Source organism: Sorex fumeus, unplaced genomic scaffold (genome assembly GCF_029834395.1).
Source record: "Sorex fumeus unplaced genomic scaffold, SorFum_2.1 ptg000067l, whole genome shotgun sequence".
In the NCBI taxonomy this organism is placed as follows: domain Eukaryota; kingdom Metazoa; phylum Chordata; class Mammalia; order Eulipotyphla; family Soricidae; genus Sorex; species Sorex fumeus.
The window spans coordinates 3,711,299-3,731,080 of record NW_026606124.1 but is presented as its reverse complement, the minus strand read 5'-3'; the positions used below and the strand labels follow the sequence as shown (position 1 = coordinate 3,731,080).

The following is a 19,782-nucleotide window of genomic DNA, read 5'->3' as shown; positions in this document are numbered from 1 at the left end:
ATCCCAACCCTTCCGCTGCTTCTATGGCAATTTCCCCCATACTCTCTCTACTTTGGGGCATTATAGTTTGCAATATCGATACTGAGAGGCTATCATGTTTAGTCCTTTATCTACTTTCAGCACACATCTCCCATCCCAAATGATCCCTTCAGCCATCATTGTCTTAGTGATCCATCCCTTCTCTACCCCAGCTGCCTTCTCCCCCAGCTCATGAGGCAGGCTTCCAACCATGGAGCAATTTTTCTGGCCCTTGTGTCTGTCTTTGGGTGTCAGTTTCATGTTATTTTATATTCCACATGTGAGTAGAGTCGTTCTATGTCTGTCCCTCTCTTTCTGACTCATTTCACTTAGCATGATACTCTCCATGACCATCCACTTATAAGCAAATTTCATGACTAAATCTTTCCTAGAAGCTGCATAGTATTCCACTGTGTAGATGTACCAAAGTTTCTTTGACCAGTCGTCTGTTCTTGGACACTCAGGTTGCTTCCAGAGTCTGGCTATTGTGAACAGTGCTGTAATGAATATACAGGTGCTGATGTCATTTTAGACATGCCTGACCGATGTTGCTGTTGTCCCAACACTCCAAACGGGATCGGACCACCATCTCCTTTGTGCAAAATTCTACTTCACAGAGCGGGGAGAAAGGGCTGCAAAGTTTAAGAAGAGAACTCCCAGAACGACCACTAGCTGGGAGCTCTTTGGCACTATTGCTGCAACATGGGAAGATGCCGTCGTTGACAACATTGATGAGGAATACAATCGACTGGTTCAGTATCTCCATGATTGTGCGAGGAACGCTAAGAGATAGCCACAAAAAATTGCCTGTCTTCGAAAACTCTTGAGCTTACTCACCAACGTGGTTTGCTGCATGCCTCAGGCAACCGCAGCAAATGTCTGAGCTGGCAAAGCAGTGCAGAGATGCGATAAAGGAAGACCTCAAAGAGAGAAGAGCAGAAGTGCTAGTAGATGCAGCAGACGCCGGGAAAAGCATTCGAAACGCCCGTCTGTCCTTCGCCAGCTACAAGAGCAAGATGACTGCCCTCCGATGTCCGATGGATCTATCACATCTTACAGAAGTGCAATGGAGAAGATTATCCATGAATTCTACTCAGATCTCTTTGATAGCCACGTCCACCTGCCCACATACCAAATTCCGCAGGATGGATGTCGTTCCCAATGTTCTCCCTTCCGAAATCCGACACGCCATTTCGTCGGTAAAGAAACGAACAGCACCCAGCCCAGACAAGGTCAGACCTGAACACCTGAAGAACCTGCCGTCAGTACTCATCAATACGCTGGCTCGGCTCTTCACATGCTACCTGTCTGAATGCAAGGTTCCGTCCCAATGGAAAACCAGCAGGACTGTACTACTGTACAAAAGGGAGATATCCAAGATATTGGCAACTATTGCCCAATCTGCCTAGTATCTGTCATCTAGTATCTGTCATCTAGAAGCTGTTCACTCAAGTCATCCTGAATAGGATTGGCAGAGCACTAGATGAAGGACAACCATGCGAGCAAGCCGGGTTCTGCAAAGGATTCAGCACCATCGGCCATATCCACAAGATAACCAAGCTCATTGAGGTTTCTTGGGAGCTCAAGATGCCGCTGTCTAATGTACATTGATTTAAAGAAGGCCTTTGATTCTGCTGAAATGGAAGCAGCCATTGAAGCCCTAGCCAATCAGAGCATTCAAACTCAATACATCAGGATCCTCAGTGAGCTGTACTATGGATTCACTACCAGGATCTCAGCATTCTACAAAGAAGTGATCATCGGTGTCAAGAGAGGGGTTCGGCAGTGTGATACCATTTCACTGAAACTCTTCAGTGCCACTGCCGAGAACGTCATGTGACAACTGGAATGGGAAGTAATGGGAGTGAAGATAGATGGCAACTACACCACCTCTGCTTTGCTGATGACATTGTTCTAATAACACCAAACATTAGCCAAGCAGCACAAATGCTGGCCGACTTCGACTGTGAGTGTGGAAAGGTTGGACTCCAGCTGAATCTCACGAAGACAATGTTTATGAGACACAGTCTCGTTCCTGACGTTCCATTCGCTCTCAATGGAATGACCATCTCTGAACGCAACAGTTATGTGTGCCTAGGTCAAGAAATCAACATGACGAATGACCTGGCACCTGAGTTGCACAGGAGGAAGAGAGCAGCTTGGAATGCCTTCAAGAGCGTTAAAGAAATAGGTAAGAGGAAGAAGAACCTCTGGCTCTGGGCACATCTCTTCAATTCCACTGTTCTTCCTGCATTAACATACGCCTCAGATACCTGGGCCCTACGGAAACAGGATGAGAACACTATTTGGGTCTCCCAAAGAGGAATCAACAGAGCTATGCTTGGAGTATCACGCTTCACACTAATGAAAGAATCCAGAGTCCCAACCTCCATCGACGGTCAAGAATCAGGGACGCGGTCTCATTTGCCAAGGCGTCGAAAATCAGATGGCCTGGACACATAATGAGATTTGGAGATGACCACTGGACTAGAGCCGTTACTGACCGGATTCCTGGATTCCACAGGACGTCAAAAGACTGTGTGGCCGCCCTCCTACAAGATGGTCAGACTTCGTCAAGACCCTGAACGATAGGTTTGAGGCTCTTCATGTTCCTAGAATGAACAGACGCCATTGGGCTACACTGCACGCAACAGGGACAAATGGAGACGTTACCGGCGCCCACTCAAGCAAATCGATGATTAATGGGAAGAGTGATCAAGTGATGTCATTTTTTTTTTTGGTGAAGCAAAATAGTATTTTTATTAAAAGAAATTTAAAGAGATGTGAGCAGAGAAAAAGAGAGGAGTTCAAGAACAAAGACTCATCTAGAGTGGAAAAAAGCAGAGAATGGTATTTGGGAGGTTATATACGGTTTCTCCAAATAGTCTTGGCCTCAAGTGATGTCATTTCTACTGTGCTTTTTTGCACCCTCAGGATATATTCCCGGACGTGGCATTGTGGGGTCAGATGGAATCTCAATTTCTAGTTCTTGAAGGAATGCCCATATTGTTTTTCAAAAAGGCTGGACCAGTTGGCATTCCACCAGCAATGAAGAAGAGTCCCTTTCTCCCCACATACATGTTCTTTTTGATGTGTGCCAAATACTGGTTTTCTATGTGTGTTACTATGGCCTCTGTAAATAGTGATAGTTTAACTTTTTTCAAATATAGATGGCTTTCATTTCTTTCTCTCACCTGGCTGCTGTGGTTAGAACTTCCAAAATAGAGTAAAAGTGGATATCCTTGCCTTGTGCCTGATCTGACGGAAAGCTGTTTTGTGACAATAAGTATGATGTTGGATGTGTTTGTTGTAAATGACCACATTCTTCTATTCCTAATGTTTCTTAAAAATCACGAATGTTCAGCCTTGTCAAAAGCTTCCTCTGTGTCTATCTTTATTCTTCCTGTTGTTGCATGATGTTACATTAATTGGTTGGCATATTATCAGATTATTCTTGCATCCCTAGAATGAATCCCAGTTGTTAATGGTGCATGTTACTTCTGATATATTGTTGGATTTGGTTTGCTAAGATTTTGTTGAAGATACTTTAGTGTCCGTGTTCATCAGGGATATCGTTTTTAACTGTAACTTTCTTTTTTCAGTAATACTTTGGCCTACTTTTGGTGTTAGGATTATGCTAGTAATCTGTCATTACCATAAAAGCTGCTAGGAAGAATTCCTGCTTCACTATTTTGGAAGCCCTTGAGGTAGTCTTTAAAGGTTTGGTAGAACTCACAAGTGAACCCATCTGATCAGGGCTTTTTTCTTGGGGAGGTTTAATTTCCTTGTTACTGATCTGTCCGGAGTTTCTACTTCTTGATTCAATTAGGGAGGCTGAATGATTCTAAGAATTCATTCAGATTCTCCAGCTTACTGGCATGGAGTTATTTGTAGTAACCTTTTCTGATTAACATCTGATTAATATTTCTGAGGGATCTGTTGTCATTTCTCCCTTTCCTCCTTGGTCCTTTTTTTTTTTTTCCTTCAGGAGCCTAGCTAAGGGTTTGTCAATCTACTTTATTCCCTAAATACAAACATAAAACTAGCTCCTTGTTTCACTGATCCTTTTGAGTATTCATTTCTGTGTCACTGATTCTTACTGTTTTTATTTCCTTCTACTTGCACTTTGGAATTTGTTAGCATTTATAGAATTTCTCAAACAGTGAGATTAAGTTATGGAATGGAACTTTTTCATCTTTCCTGATGAAAACTTTGCCCCTACCACTGCTTTTGCCGTATCACATAAGTTCTGATGGTTTCTCTTTGTTCTCGTTTGTTTCAGGAATTTCTTCTCCTTCGTTTTCCTCTTTGGCCCAATACTTAACAGTATATTAGAGCTTTTCCCAGATTTTTTATAACTAATTTCTACCTTCATGGCATCATGTCTGGAAAGATATTTTATGTGCTTTGTTTCCATGATTTTATGGACACCTGAACCGTGTCCCAGCACGTGTTCTACATGGAGAATGTTCCCTGTGCACTGGAGATAAAGGTGTATTCAGTAATACGGTGGCAAAGGTCCTATATGTGTCTCTTAGTCCAGTTTTTCCAATTCTTCACTTAGGACCAGAACAATAGTAGGCAGGGTTTGCCTTGCTCAGGGCCCATTCGGGTTTAATCACATCTCTGGCATTCCATATGGTGTCCCCCAAGCACTGCCAGGTGAAATTCCTGAGTGTAGACCCCATAGTAACCCCTAAACATCACCGGATGTGGCCCAAACCCACTGCACTCCGCCCCCCCAAAAGAAAAACCAGCAATCAATTCTTCGGTGCTTATTAACATTCGCCCTGGCTGATGTCCAGTGACAAGAGTGGGGCATTAAAATTTCCCACTACCTTGTGCTGTTGCTGCTTCTCCTCAGACTGCTTTATAAACTGTGGTGCCCCTTCACTATGTGTGTTGGCAAGAGTGGCTCTCAAGCTATTTAGTGTACAAGTGGCCATCCTTCTCTCGTTACTTGCAGTGATGTGAATGCTATTAGATCCAAGTATATGGTCCTCGCCTTTTTCAGTCTACCTTAGCATTTAGGACTATCCCAACCTTCCCTGTCTCTGTCATGCACGTTCCAGTGTACCCCTTGTAGGCAGCAGAAGGCACACTGTCCCTTTTGACAGGAGACTTCAGTTCGTTGACATTTTGAAGAAATTACTGGTATCAAGGACTTTCTTGCCATGTTTCTGGGGATTTTTGTTGTTTTTGCTTTCCGGTATTTGTTTTAAATAGGAGTCCTGCAGTATTCGTAAGAACCTAACTTATATGAGATAATGTTTTCAGCTATTTTTCAAATCGTTTTTATCACTTAAATCTCGGTGATAACCTCACAAGGTAGATTCTTGGTTGTATATTGTCATTCGGTACTTTGAATGTATCACTCCATTTTCCTCATGCTTATATTATTTTTTTCCCTTAAGTTTTTATTAGTGAAACACCATGAGGTACAGTTGTAGACTTGCAAATTTTTGTGCTTGGGTTTCAGTTATACAATGATCGAATACCCATGCCTCCACCAGTGCCCATTCTCCACCACCACCAGTCCCAGTATCCCTCCCACCCCCATCCCCCCATCCCACCCTACCTCTGTGGCAGGGCATTCCCTTTTGTTCTCTCTCTCCTTTTGGGTGCTGTGGTTTGCAAAAGAGACATTGCGTGGCAATCTTGTTCGGTCTATAGTCTACTCTCATCACGCATCTCCCATCCTGAGAGGAACCTCCCAACACCCTTTATTTGGTGCTCCCTTCTCTACCTGAGCTGCCTTTTCCCCTAGCGTGTGTGGCTGTCCTCAAAGCTATCCTCAAGCGTATATTGAGAAACCTGATGTGAATTTACACTGTTCCCCTTGAAACAATGTTACAAGGCTCTGCTTCTTTCCTGCCACGACTGTCACCCTCTCCCTCATTCTTGCCCCTTTAGTTTTGGGGCTTCACCCCGAGGTGCTCAGTTCTTACTGGCTCTGCACTCAAGGATCATTCCGGAGGGGCTCAGGGTACTGAATGTGGTGCCAGGGATCATGCCTGGCTCTGCCACATGCATGCCAAATGCCTTAAGCCCTGAACCATCTCTTAAGTTCCTGCCCTTGTGATCAGTGTCTTGCTGGTATTGCTTCTGTCCGTTCTTAGGCTTCTGGATAAACACACGCCCCCCCCCCCCCCCGCCCCCGACTGGAGGAGTTCCCAACTGTCACCACTCCCTCCAGCCATTCTTCCCTCTCTTTCCTTGCTGGTATTCCTAGGATTTGTTCCTTTTCCTATTGCCCACTAAATATCTTAGGATTTCTTCACCTTTTAAAAATCCATTTTCTCTTATCTTTTGCTCACTGACTGCAAGTGCTTTGTCTTTGAGGTCACTCTATTTTCAGCTCCTTCCATCCTGCATCTGAGTTTTGTTACGGTATTATTTAGCTTTTTCAATTGTATGAATTCTTTCATTTTTCCCCATCAGTCTTTCTTCAGCCTTAATGAATTTCTCTTCTATTGACTTCCTCAGTTCAGTGAACATTGAGCAGATTATTGCTCCAGTGTCCTCCTTGGGCAATGCTAAAAATTCTAGTATCCTTGAGGAATTTCCCTGACTTGTCACCATCAGCTGATGGGGCTAAATACCATCTTCCCCCCATCATTCACTACACTTTATGGGGAGTCAAAGGTGGAGCCCCAAGTCCCCAGTGTTCTGAGCAGTGATCCCAGTTCCCTCAGGCTGGTGCCTGTCACTCCACAGATTCCTGGCTGCCATGGATGTCCTGTATTTCTTAAATGCTTGCAAGATCATCCAGTGCAAGATTAGACATGGGGCCTGGGCTCTAGACCAAGGTGCGCAGTTGCTGGGGTTTGGAAGACGATGTGGCATAGGCAGGTATGGAGCCTGATTAAGCTGCTCAGTGAGCTGCAGGGGGTGTTATACCTGCCAGTACTTGTCCTGGGGGTGGCTGCTCTGAAGCAGGGCTGAAGCACAGGGCTTACCCCCAGAGTGCCAGCAACTCGCTCACCTCTGGGATAGCTGTACCCTCTCGGTGCTGCATGCTGCCAGCTCCTGTCTCTGACAGTGGGTACAGCACAACAATGAACCTTTTGGGGGTCTTTGTGCTAGGTGTCCTCTGACTTAATGCGGTGATTAAGTCTAGAATATCCACTTCTTACAGTTCTGAGCTGGCCTTTGCTACAAGCCTACTGTACTGTCTGGCAGCTGGACCCAGAAGAGCTTAGCCTCTCATGGCAGAGATGGCCCGTGAGGGCAGAACTGAGGCAGAGACCCTGCCCACCTATGGTTGGTGTGGCTAGCATCACCTGCTGGCTTTTAAGGTGCCATGGCTGATTCATGAGATCAGCACAAAAATGAGTTCCGGAGAAGCCTAACTGCCCAGCGGGAATCTGTCCAGTGGCTGTGCCCGGCTGGGCATGGCTCCCTGCCGCCAGCCCCTTCCCCACAGCTCACGTTCTCGAAGTCCTTCACACGCAGCGCCTCCAACTCAAGGCAGGTGTTTTCTATCTAGTGATCCCTGTTCTCAGGCTCTGCTGCTCCCGCCCAGCAGCCAGGGAAGCACGCCCAACTCAGTGTCCACTGCCATCGACAGCCCCGTCTGCCTAGGAGGTCCCTGTGGGACGCTGGGCCTTTATTTTTAGTGTTTGTGTGGATGCCATAAGCAGTCCCAGAAATGGATCATTCCACAGCCTCAGTCCCGCCTGCAGGGCCTCACGTTTTAAGTTATTATCTCAACTGCACCAACTCTACTACCAGCAGAGCTTAAACAGGCCCAACTACACTGGCTAGAATCTCGCCACTTTTGACTGAGTGCATTTCTATGTAACGGGTGGGGGCACTTATGCTTCTGTGGAGTGTAACTGCAAGGCGCTCTCTCTGCATCCACAGAGGGCCCCAGAGCAGCCAAGTGGAGCAACCAGCGCAAAGCCTCCAGAAGGAAGAACCTCCGTGACCTGGTTAGCTCAGGTAAAGCCTATTTCCATGCTTTGCTTTGTCGTGAAAGCAGTGATCTTGAAGAATGTGCCCTTCAGGGGCTGGGGACAGTACAGCAAGGAGGGCATTTGCCATGCACACAGCCTCCCCGGAGTTCAATCTCAGGCATCCCATATGGTCCCCTGAGCACTACCAGGTGTGGACCCAAAACCAAAAAAGAAAATTAGAAAGTGCCCTTCAGTTCACTCTCTTTTAGTCATTGTCACTGCCCTCCCGTTGGTCATTGATTTTCTTCAGGGCCCAGTAATGTCTCCATTGTGAGACTTAGTTGTTACTGCGTTTGGCATATCGAATACATCACGGGGAGCTTGCCAGGCTCTGCCGTGCGGGCGAGCTACTCTCGGTGTAGCTTGCCGGGCTCTCCAAGGGGGGTGGAGGAATCGAACCCGGGTTGGCCATGTTGGCTGCACGCTAGGCAAATGCCCTACCTGCTGTCCTATCGCTCCAGCCCGTTTAGAGTAGTAAGAATGTTAAATACAAGCCTTTCTAAACCCTTTTCTGACCCCGGCCACCCCTAGGGACATTGCTTCCTTCCTATGGCTCATTTGAGAAACGTTAGTGTAGAAGGTGGCACAGACAAACCACCTTCATCTACCCTGTTGGAGCCAGGCAGACAGGGACACACTGAACCATCCTCTTGCATGTTCTATTCATAGCCCCTTGTATATAGTTCCATAAAAGTGGTGTGCAGCTCAAATATTTAATAGATTTTAAATCCATTAAAAACAAAATCTTAAAAGTTACGTCGCCTACAATATAAGAAACTATGATCTGAAGCAAGTGTGGGAACATCCAACTTGCAAGCCATGTAAGACCCATGAAACTCTGTGGTATGGTTCTGGTACATGATAGGACAGACAAAGGTGCTTTCCATTAGATGCTGAGGTCCATCTGCCTCTTGTGTGTGGCCTGTGAGTGTCATGAATAGCCAGAGGACCCTTGGCAGAAAAAGTTCCACCCTTGATCTAAAGCACTGGTTTTGGTCTTTTTACATGTGTGGGCCAGCAGTTGGAAACCCCTATCCTTTAAATGTGTGACATGAAGCATTAATTATGTTCCCAGAAAGAGGAGTACAAGGAAGAGTTTCAGCTTAATGTTGGGAATGAAATCTGGGGACAATATTAAGGACAGTGTCAAACTGAATTTGGAGACAGGTCAACTCCGGGTTCTGGCGGGGCCAGTCCTCAGGGTACAGCTGAGAGAACCAAGAGGTGCCGATTATCACACTCACCTCAGAGAGTCCCTCTTCCCTTGCAACTTGCTACAATCAAAGAATCCTGCAAAACCCCTTCCTTCAGTCACATTTACTTGATGTCTAAGGGATATGTGAGGACTGTCCCCTCCCCACTGCCTTTCCTGATGAATTTCGCATGGAATTCGACCAGTCAGGAGGATTTCTCCATCTGGCTTACCACTAACTTGAAGTGAACATAAATACAGACTAAAAACAGAAGAGGCAAGAATAGGAATTCATATTGACTTTATGACCCACCAATTAGGATAAACACAAAAGCTTACTTGTCCAGCAGCAGGGAACTTCCTGCCCATTGTGCACCTCACATTTCTGAGGGTCAACTGACTTGAGTCTCTGGAGCCACAAAAAAAAGACAAAGAGCGGGTAGGGGATTGGGATATGTCCTTACTTAAGAAATATAACTGCTGTTAAAAACATCCATTAGCCCTATATTAATATCCAAGAACTGTGTTCAAACAAGCAACACTACCATTCTGGAAGTTCAGGTGTGCTACTTATTTGCTCTAATGTCTTAGGAACCCACGTTCATTATTTACTTCCTGGGGCCGGAACAACAGTAGAGCAGGAAGGGCGTTTGCCTTACATGCGGAAGACCCGGGTTCAATTCCCAGCATCCCATATGGTCCCCCCAACACCGCCAGCATTGCGAGGTGTGACCCAAAAAGAAAAAACTTTACTTCTTTTGGTTTGGGTCACACCCAGCAGTTCTTGGGGGACGATATGGGATGACACAGATGGAACCTGGCTCAGCCATGTTCAAGGCAAAGGCCCTACCCTCTGTACTATCACTATAGCCCCTGATAAGTTTTTGGAAAGCAACAATATGTCAAATTCAGTGAGAACTTCTAAGTACACTATTACACAAAGATGTTCTTCAGTTTCTAGTGTCAACCAAATATGAAATGTAAAAACGTTTACTAATAGGATACTGAGCAGTTATATTATATCCAGAGAAGGGATAAGACCGGATAAAATGATAAAATGATAGAGATCCCTTGTATAGTTTAATTTTTGTATCAGGTACAAAGAAGTTTTGAAAGAGATCCACTTTTTAACAGGAGCTCTCACTGGAGACAGGGCTTCATTTTGCTTCCACTGTCTATACCTTTAGGTACAGCTGGATGGAATTTAGAAAAGTAAATTGCAATTATCGAGAAAGTTCAGTTGTATACAAATGTACTGAGTCATATGATCTGCAGAAAGGGCGTAAAGGAACCTCTGTTCTCAACGTGGCATGAATTCCATTAGGTAATAAGAGTGAGTCAAGTGCCGACAATAGGCACAAAGCAGGAGTCCGCATCGAGTTATGCCAGGTGGTCCCAAGTGTCAAGCACAGACAGACTTCTAAACACCAAATACTGGCAATTAACTGGCTGCTAACACTGCAGAGGACCTAGATCACTATGTGAAAAGAACGCTCGTGATTTTATTTACAGATGTTCTGGAAAAGCTGTGAATGTAATGTGTGGAGAACAGATAAGAGGTTGTTAGGTTTTAGAGTCTTAGGCTTTAGAGTCTGAAAACCAAGGGACGGAGATAGTATAAGCGAATGTTCTGGGGAGTGACAGAAATGCTCATTTAAGATCCTGATTGTGGTACGATGATGCATGATGGAGAGCAAAGGCAAATGGGACTTAACCTTGTCAGCTGTGACCTCCGAATACAATGAAGAGCCCGTTCCCACATGCTGCACCGCTCTAGTCACCCATGGGGGTAGACGACCAGACCAGAGTTCACTCACTGGAGTGTTGGGTAAAGCAGGCTCTTACCCTTCCTTACAAGTTGTCTCACTTCCTTGTGTATTTAAAAATGTAATAACATATTTCATTTGGATGTTGTGATCCCCTACTCTTCCCGTGCTCTGCCATTCTCTAATAAACCACTCTCCTCCAATCCCCAGTCACTCCTGGCCTCGGAAGCGCTCCCCACGGCATGCGGACAGTCTGCGTGGAAGGTGGCAGACATAGGCCCCTTTCTACGCTTGTGCCTCATGGATCAGAATTTCCCAGCTTTTGTGGAAGAGGTAGAAAAGGAACTAAAGAAGCTAACGGGATTAAAAAATTAACATCCTAAAAAAAGCTTCTTTCTTAGATACAAGAATAATAAAGAGCATTATTCCAAACACCTTTTATCAATGTTTTATTTTTAAAAACAGGTTAATCCACTTTTTTTTATACATCATTGCACTTCAACAATTACACAAAACACAAATACATGCATCTATGGTTACGCACCGCGTGAGAACCCTGCTGGGTGAGAAAATCTACACAACCATTTATTAAATCAATGTGAAAAAATACAGTATCAACCCCAAAGTATAGCTAGTTGCATAGAATACCATGCTATAACATTTCAAGGTCATTGAAAACAATATGGTAAAATTATAAAAGTTTGCCTTAATTGAATGTACAATATGGTTCAACACATCAGTGCAAAGGATTGAAGAATTTACATAACCACTTAAAGCAATCATACATATATACTGCACTTTATTATATCCGCTCAGTGAACTCTTCCAGCTTCTTAGCAAAATCGGAGGTTAAGCCCTTAAAATCATAGCTTTCAGTTTATATTACTCCTCTTTCTGTACCAGAACTGCACAATTTCCTCATCTGACAACATACAGAAGGAACAAGTATCAGCAGCTTAAAAATGAAACAAGCATTTATTTTATTTTGGATTTCTCCCACCCCCAAAAATATAAATATATATATATATATTTATATACTGTATATATCTGTAGGTTTTGCTGTACTTTACAAAAATGTATCACTAGATGGCAGCAGTGCACTTTAGAACTTTGCCAATTTAACAGCTGCATTAAGTAAAAAATGGCGCATGCATGTGTGGACCCTCAGAGGACCTTTTCACTTCTATTTAAATATTTCAACAAAGGAAGAGGGAAAAAGCAACATTCACAGCACATCAAGCCCAAAATAGTTCACACCTTCTACACTGAAGCATTGTTGAAAATGTACCTGGCTAGGTCACCCTTGCAGGAGAGGCTAAATAAGGCATGCTTTAGACAGTCACTGTCGTGTTGTCACTTGAAAGGGGAGAGAACCAAAGAGGTCCAAGCAGAAAATTTAGCAGGTCATGGTGCCGGCTTCAGGAACCTAAAGACCTGGGAAGAAAAAGTGTTCAGAAGTTAAGCGGGAACACATACTGCCATCAAGGACACACAGGGCTACATATCGGAACAGACTTTGAGCCAAACAGCATGCTCAGGGGCTGGGGGTGATGTTCCAGTCTCCACGTGCCAGGCCACCACTCTGGCCTCTGCAACAGCCCACCCAAAAAGGTGACATGTTTTAATGTCTTATGAAAGACGTTAAGTAACAAGTATGTATCTGGGAACATCATATATAAAGTGAAATGGCGATTATGTAAATACGTGAACCAATGCAGATGGGAAATGTTCCTTTCCAGCATCCAACTCACTACTTTAGTATCAGCTGCTAGGAAATAAAAGCGGCTTTCACAGCAGAGCTCTAGTGAACCACACATTCAACAGATGAAACTCATTAAGTATAATTTTAAATTTCTAAAGGCCATACTTACATTATAAGCAGTACTTAATTTGTGTTTCTCTGGCGCAAGTTTTTATCTTTGTGATTGTTGGTAGAGTTGGTTTTCCTTTGGAGGAAAGATTGCATCAAAAGAGTTATACAGAGTTCAGTTCAAGGTCAACTTTGAAAATCTAACACACACTTGGAAATACAGGGGTTCTTTCACTGCCATCCCTGGTGGAGGAGAATTTTACTGCACAATTTAGGCCATAAAATAGGCCATAAAAATATTCCCGTATAAAGTGCCTACATACCTCAATTAGCAGAGCCTCTGACTCCCAAAAGCAAGACGATGTACCGGTAACTTTTCCTATCCCTTCCCTAGTGAAGCTGGGTCCCCTGTCTAATTTGGACACTGCTGCCAACCTTCTTTAGTCTTGGATTGACTCCAAATTACAGCTCCATCTCTCCTGAGCCAAATGTTGATGGAACCAGGATTACAAATATAGCCAGATGCATGCAGCGATGAGCTTGGAACTGGCTTTAACAGGACCGAAATCCTCTCAGATACACTCATTTTCCAAATCATCAATACAAGATACGCAAAAAACTGATTTCTTCTCACTCGATGTTGCCGAGGAAGACGGCACTGCACATCCCGTCTGGGGATGAAACGGCTGCCAGGTCATGCTGGGTCACAAAGGCTGCACGACCCCACACCTTCCCCTGCACACTGACTGACCTGCTAGTCTGGTTAAAGTGCGAGTAAAGCAACAAAGTGACTGAAATCCGTTTCCAGTAAGGTACTTACATTGGCCCAGCTGGTTCATCGTCTAGGGGATGATTCAGATTGGGAGCAGTGCGTTGAGAAACAGGAGAAGAAAGGAAAAAAAAAACCGTGAGACTCTGCTCGTGAAGAGCGACAGAACAGCAACGGCAAGTGGCAAACATGGCTATTCACAGCATTTAGTCAAGGCCATTCCGTCTGGAGGTGCAAAACACTTATGGAGTTATTATTAAAACTAGATTCAAGTTTTTAATGGCAGGTATGTTGTTTCAATGGTTTTAGTTAACACTTCGAATGCTTGTCATGAAAAACTGCAACTGTAGCGGACAGATAGGCTGCAATATCATCATACTCATCTTGTCCCCAAGTTCCAGTGGTTCACTCTTAGATGAGAAGACAAACCAACATTTCAGTTGTAAAATCCTGCTGTTTGTTTTCTTATGATGAATGCATGCGGTTTTGGCTCGATCCTGCAACACGGCTGGATGTGTGGATGTGTGCGTGTGCTATACAGTAGCCACACATCCTCACTTCCCCAAAGAACACTTTTCCCTTGCTAGTTTGTAATCTTTAGGAGAGCCTTTAGCCTGGATAGTGTGGCTGAGGAAGAACAGGCCGCAGCCGTTCAGCCTGATATGACCCTTCGGCCAGCTCTGCTGGGCCCGCCCAGCAAGTGTCTGCATATTGGAGGACGTGCCGTGACACACCAGGGAAAGCTCAACAGTGAATGGTGACATCCCTCCTTCATAGGAAAAAGCTTGCTCTTGTGCCCTGGCCAAAACCAGAGCCCAAACCTCAAGCCATCAGCTTTTTCACTGAAAGTCAAAATGTTGACATTATGCTGACATAATGTTGACGAAGAAGCCTTCTTAAATTGTTATCTTACGATTCAGGTAAGTTTTTCTCTCCTGTTCCCAACTACAGGTCTCTAGATTCCCTTTAAACAGGGATATGGAGAATTTGTTTTATAGCCACTAAATGGAGGAACAAATATGTGCTCTTAATTTCTTTTTATTTTACAAAGTCAGCTGAACTAATGATTTAGAACAGTTTGATTTCACTGAAGGCTTCCAGAAAACCTCAGCAGGATTCCACAAGGGGGCTTGGTGCACATGAAGCAGTTATGAAGATCACAGTCTCAGTGTAGCCATCTGCAGGAGCACACAGGAGTAATGTCTGTCCCTGAGACATTGCTCCACCTGTTTCTTCAAGGCAACGAAGAGGCAAAGCCACCGCCAGCACACACAGTGACTGGAGCAAAAAAAAAGGTTCCATACAACAAAAAAGGACTAACCACAAACCAACAATTTATCAGCCAAAACAACAGACTAGTGACACGCCAGTGTCTTGGAACAACAGTCACTACCAAACAGGTACAGAGAACAAACTGAGACTTAAGGACGCCCAAGACATCTGTGCATGTACAAAGACATATACCAGGTGTTATGACACGGGAGTCCAGTCTAACCCTCCCTTGGCACAAAACTCTAATCTCCGCGTCCCAGCCAAGCCAGCTCAGCTACATGCTTGAAAGAAATAAGCACTTAAAGGACAGACGTAAGGAACAGACGTTGGAGCGAACTATTTTTAGTGTTCTGGCTCTGCACCTGAAAACACGAATTCTAAAGCAAGAGCGCTGACTCAAGAATATCACCAGTCTAGTCCCATCTCTAGAAGAAAAAGCAGGGCAGGGGATGGCGGCTGCCAAAGCAGGATGCTGCAGGTACCACCCAGGCGCTTCTCCCCACAAGCTTCCCTCGCTCTGGTGCGGGGGAATCTTTCCTGGCGGCTGGCTGGTAAACTCCCTCCCGGCCCAATAAGCTGCTGGCATGCAACGGGCTGCACAGAGCACAGGTGGCCTGAGGCTGCAGGAGCTGCCGAGCGGCGAGTGAGAACAGTGGCTAGTCACACTAACGGCGACACCTCGTGAGCCCCTTCACGTTCCTCCCCATCTCACTGCACATCTACGAGGAGGACAGGGCCTCCTGTCTGGCTCTCTCTGGTCTCAATCACTCTCTGTGGCCACTCTCCTTTCAGTCAGACACAGAAACCACTTCACCCCTAACAGGGAGCTCAGGAAAGGGACAACAGAACTACAGAAAAAAGGCACGAAAATCAAAGTAAATGCGGATTAAAACAGCAAACTGAAATCCAAATTAGTTGTGAAAGTGAATGAAGTAAACTTGAAGAAAAGTGTTAACATCATGAACTGTGCATCGGATAGACTGAAGCGGAGATTAAACAGACTCCAAAAGCATGCAGATCGCTCACTTACCACCATGTTTTAAGGGTTTGATGCAATTGAGGGGGGAAAAAAAAGAAGTCATAGTAACCGACAAATATCAACATACCCCAAAACCCTCAGGCCAAAAGCAGCCTTAACAATGACTGTTCTCTTCTCCGGGAATGTTCTCAGCCACGGCTAGATGAACGGAAGAGGACCAGGGAGAACGGAAGCGGCGCTTCTGGAATCTATCTTATCAAGTTCCTGGTGAGATGCTGGGCCTTGGTGTATCTGGGCGTGCACCGCATCCATCCTGGCAAGGGTGCACTGCGCAGATACCTCTCACAGCAGTGCTCCCCAGAGACCGCTGAACAGGCGAGATGGCCACAGGCTGACTCCCCACTGCTTCCAGCTCACAGAGGACAAGTCTGTCCCACTTACACGCCCTCTGCTTTCAGGAGAATACCAATAACCCAAGCAGAGTAACATTTATTCTAGTTTCCTTTCTTCTTTGTTTCTTTTGTACTTTATATTTATGTCCTATGTAACTTAGTAAGGTCAACCTTATTAACAATGTTAGCCTATGGAATTACATGTTAACCTTAGTAACTTATTACAGACCAGCTGAGCCCAGGTAGGAGAAGTGTAATTCACATGTCATTTTAAAAAGCCCCATTTCTTTTCTGGTATACCTGACCTGTTCAAAATCTCAAGGCTACTAAATGTTCTTTTCATCTTGTAGATTTGGGTAAATTAAAATGCTGTTAATTTTGAAAAGCGTCTAAGAAAATCTGGATAAATCAGAGGCACTACAATGGTCCCTCTAAAACCTGAATGACCTTCTCCACCAGTTAAAGGCAGAGCAGCTCGGACCCAAATGCTTTCAGTTCTTCTGATGCCAGCATTTCCTTTCTGAAGTCAGCTCTGTTGTGTTCAGCTGAGGTCTCTGGAATTCCCAGCTAGGCTGGAAGCCACCCGACTGAACAGGTTCACAGCCCTGCTACTCCCTCCTCATTCCCTGGGGGCTGCAGGAGTCAAAAAGGTGCAGGGGTGCAGGCTGGATGAGTGCAGTCCAGAATGATCCCTTCACAGTTCCAGAGAACACAGGCAAGGGGAGGGAAGTCAAAGAGTCAGCACTCATCTGGCCCTGCGACTTCGCCTAACCTGAAACTGCCGGGAATGGGAACACGCGATCTGCTCACAGGCCATCAGGGATGAGTCCTGGGGCCTAACTGGCTCCCCCCGGGGTCACGCAGAGGACGTTCCGGGTCCCTCCTGGAGTACAGATACATGGGCTTTCCTTTTGGGGAAACAGCTAAACAGTCACCCCTCAGCCATCTATTACTTGAAAAATATGAATTAATGATTGCTGTTCTAGAGTGAAACATACTCAAACTAAACTTTATTGATACAAATTTGTTATTTCTATACTCCTGTGACGCTTTTTGTTAAGGAACTGACTTTCAAGAATTCCCAAGTGGGAATAGCATGAATTTTCTAGGAACTTAAATATAAAAAAGGTTCGGAGACCAGAGAGATACAGAAGCTGTCCTTCACGTGCCTTTAATGTGGCCGACCAGGGTTCAATTCCTGTCAAGGCATATGGTACCCCGAGTCTACCAGGACTGACCCCAGCACCACCAGTGTAGCCCCCCCAAAAAACAGAAAAAGTTCAATGAGTCAGAAATAAAATCTCATATGTCTTGATAATTAAGAACGAAATACGTTCTTAGTAAAGAAAAAGCATATCTAGTCTACAAAAAATTCCAATTTCATAATCGAGTAAGTCAGTCAACCAGTCACAGTTTCTGACAGGTAAAATTCCTCGCCTTCTACAGCTGTGTGGGACAGGACGTGCCACTGCAGTCACTCCCTTCGTAAAGGAGGCGTACGTGCCTTCCTCTCTGAAGAACTCTGGGGTGGGCACGAAGGAAAAGAGCAGCTTGCTTTCGGGTTTGAACAGCAGCCAAGGGGACACTGGCTGGAGCAGGAGATGCCACTGGAGAACTAGCATCCTTGTGTAATGATTACTCCCAAGAAAAGAGGGGAGGGCAGAAGCAGGCAGAGTCCTGAAGGAGGAAACCACGGGATGAAAATACCACAGTAGGGGTGGGGGTTCGGAACCGGAGCCCGGAGCCTGGGCCACACCGGCTGCTGAAATGGAGAGAAGGTGTTTTCAATAATTCCAGGTTCCAGAATTTTCAACCCCAATTCAACAATAACAGGAAGGTCACAACTGCTTGCATTGCAATACTCTTACCACAAAGAGAGTTTTTACTTTGCACTTACCCTGCAGTCATCTCTTTTATGAGGGATTCATTTACTGTCTCTCAGGTTTAAAAAAGCAACTTTCCCTCCAGGAAACTGCAGAAAGTCTGCTCCCCACAGTTGTCTCTCCAACATTCAGTTCAATGTAAGGAAAGAGAGTCTCTGCCCCGGAAGGAAGGTCTTCCCCAGGCTCTGGGAGAGCCACCGGGAATGAAGAGGCCTTATCCCAGGGCCGAGACCCTTGGCAGCAGGCTCAGTCGGTGACGCAGGCAGCAACATGCGCCTTCAAATCTAAAAATGACTTTCTGAGGCTCACCCCTGCCTTTTCCTACCTTGCCTTTTGCTTCTCTGACCTTCGCAAAGGACAAGCTGAGAAAGGGAGAGCACTCATATGGGATGAAACACAGTCCCTCCCAGCAGCGAGGCAGAGAGAACCGACCAGAAAGGCAGAGACAGGCAGCGCAAGCCCTTTTACTCCAGTGCAAATGAGGCTCTCTCCACCTTGGAAGTTCTGATCCACCGCACAAGGAGAGAAAGGGGGGAAGAGAGAAGAAAGGAGGGGGGAAGAGAGAGAGAGAGAGAGAGAGAGAGAGAGAGAGAGAGAGAGAGAGAGACCTCCAAAGGAAAACACACTAGGGATGGATGAAGGAAGCAACCTGACATTCCTGAAACCTAGGAAGGACAAAGGGAAATGCCTAGTGACACTTCTGCAGCAGGGGACATTTTGCAAAGGCCCATCGGCTCTCAGATGATGCCCGTGCCACCACCTTGTTCCCTGCAGAAGCATGCTGGACAGACAGGAGACCACTGGCCCTGCCTGCACATGCTGTCAGCTCCCAATAAACCCTGTACTTGGGGGTTGGCAACGCGGCCTAGGAGCTACCGAGAGGGAGGGAGAGGCTCACTCACAGGGCCACACCTTCTTGGGGAGCTCCGAACTGAGTGCTCTCCGTGAACACAGAAGAGGGAGAGGGTGCGGCACCACGGCCGAGCCACCACTTCCGCCTCCCCCAGCCCAGGCTGCTGGTTCATCCAGTGACAGGCAAAAAATGGTCCTGGTGGATCGGCCCACTCCCATGTTTTGCTGCGGGTAGGAAGTCAGGGGATGGGGAGGAAGCTAGCTGGAGTTTGACTTTCCACGGATCCACCCTCAGCGCCCCCTCCCAGAGTTAGAAAGAAGATCTCAGGCCCCTCCTCCCACTTGCAGGACTTCTCTGAACCGGCAGGGCCACCAACCTGAGGTTCTTTTTCTCTGGTAAGGGTTGTATCGCCCTCCTCTGACCCTAGGCCAGCTTGAGTCTATCACCTGGGGGCATGGATTCATGTCACTGTTTGGCTACTTCGGAAAGGAAACTTCGGGGAGAAGTCTCACAGGCTCACCCCATTCTCCTCTGAACTTGAAAAACCTGCTGAGGGCGTGGGCGCCCCAGGGAACCACAGCCCAGCTTGTTCCCGGGGTGCTGCTGGAGAAGGGTCTGACTGGGCTGGGGCAGTTACCTACAGGGGTGATAGCGGGCAACCATGTGACAACCAGTTCGATACCTTAAATCTGCCTGAAAGGCCAGGTGGCCTGCCATCGTGGGGTGGCTTCTAGGCTGGACTTGGATTCTCCTCAAGCTCAATCTGACTGATGATCTGTATTGAAGGAGGACACAGCTGAACAAAGAGACCTGACAGCTGCCCGTTCCCCACGTGGGGCCTGTCTGGCAGAGAGCACTGGGGCTTGAAGAGCACCCAACGAAGAAGGGAC

At 46.0% G+C, this 19,782-nt stretch overlaps 2 protein-coding genes across 3 annotated transcripts in view; one reads left to right on the top strand and one right to left on the bottom strand.

Moving 5' to 3' along the window:
• REC114 (REC114 meiotic recombination protein) overlaps window positions 1-11,321 on the top strand; it is a 96,588-nt gene extending 85,267 nt beyond the window's left edge. The window contains exons 5-6 of the mRNA XM_056128736.1: window positions 7,864-7,962; window positions 11,145-11,321. Coding sequence (XP_055984711.1) covers window positions 7,864-7,962; window positions 11,145-11,309 — 264 coding nt within the window. The 3' untranslated portion in view covers window positions 11,310-11,321. The remainder of the gene's footprint in view (window positions 1-7,863; window positions 7,963-11,144) is intronic.
• A 45-nt stretch (window positions 11,322-11,366) lies between these two features.
• The window catches only part of NPTN (neuroplastin), a 62,109-nt gene continuing 53,693 nt past the window's right edge, over window positions 11,367-19,782 (bottom strand). Inside the window, exons 7-9 of one of the 2 annotated variants that reach the window (XM_056128808.1) lie at window positions 13,565-13,586; window positions 12,806-12,880; window positions 11,367-12,368 (exon numbers count right to left, since the gene is read on the bottom strand). In XM_056128808.1, coding sequence (XP_055984783.1) covers window positions 12,820-12,880; window positions 13,565-13,586 — 83 coding nt within the window. In that variant the 3' untranslated portion in view covers window positions 11,367-12,368; window positions 12,806-12,819. The remainder of the gene's footprint in view (window positions 12,369-12,805; window positions 12,881-13,564; window positions 13,587-19,782) is intronic. The other variant, XM_056128809.1, reaches the window with a different exon arrangement.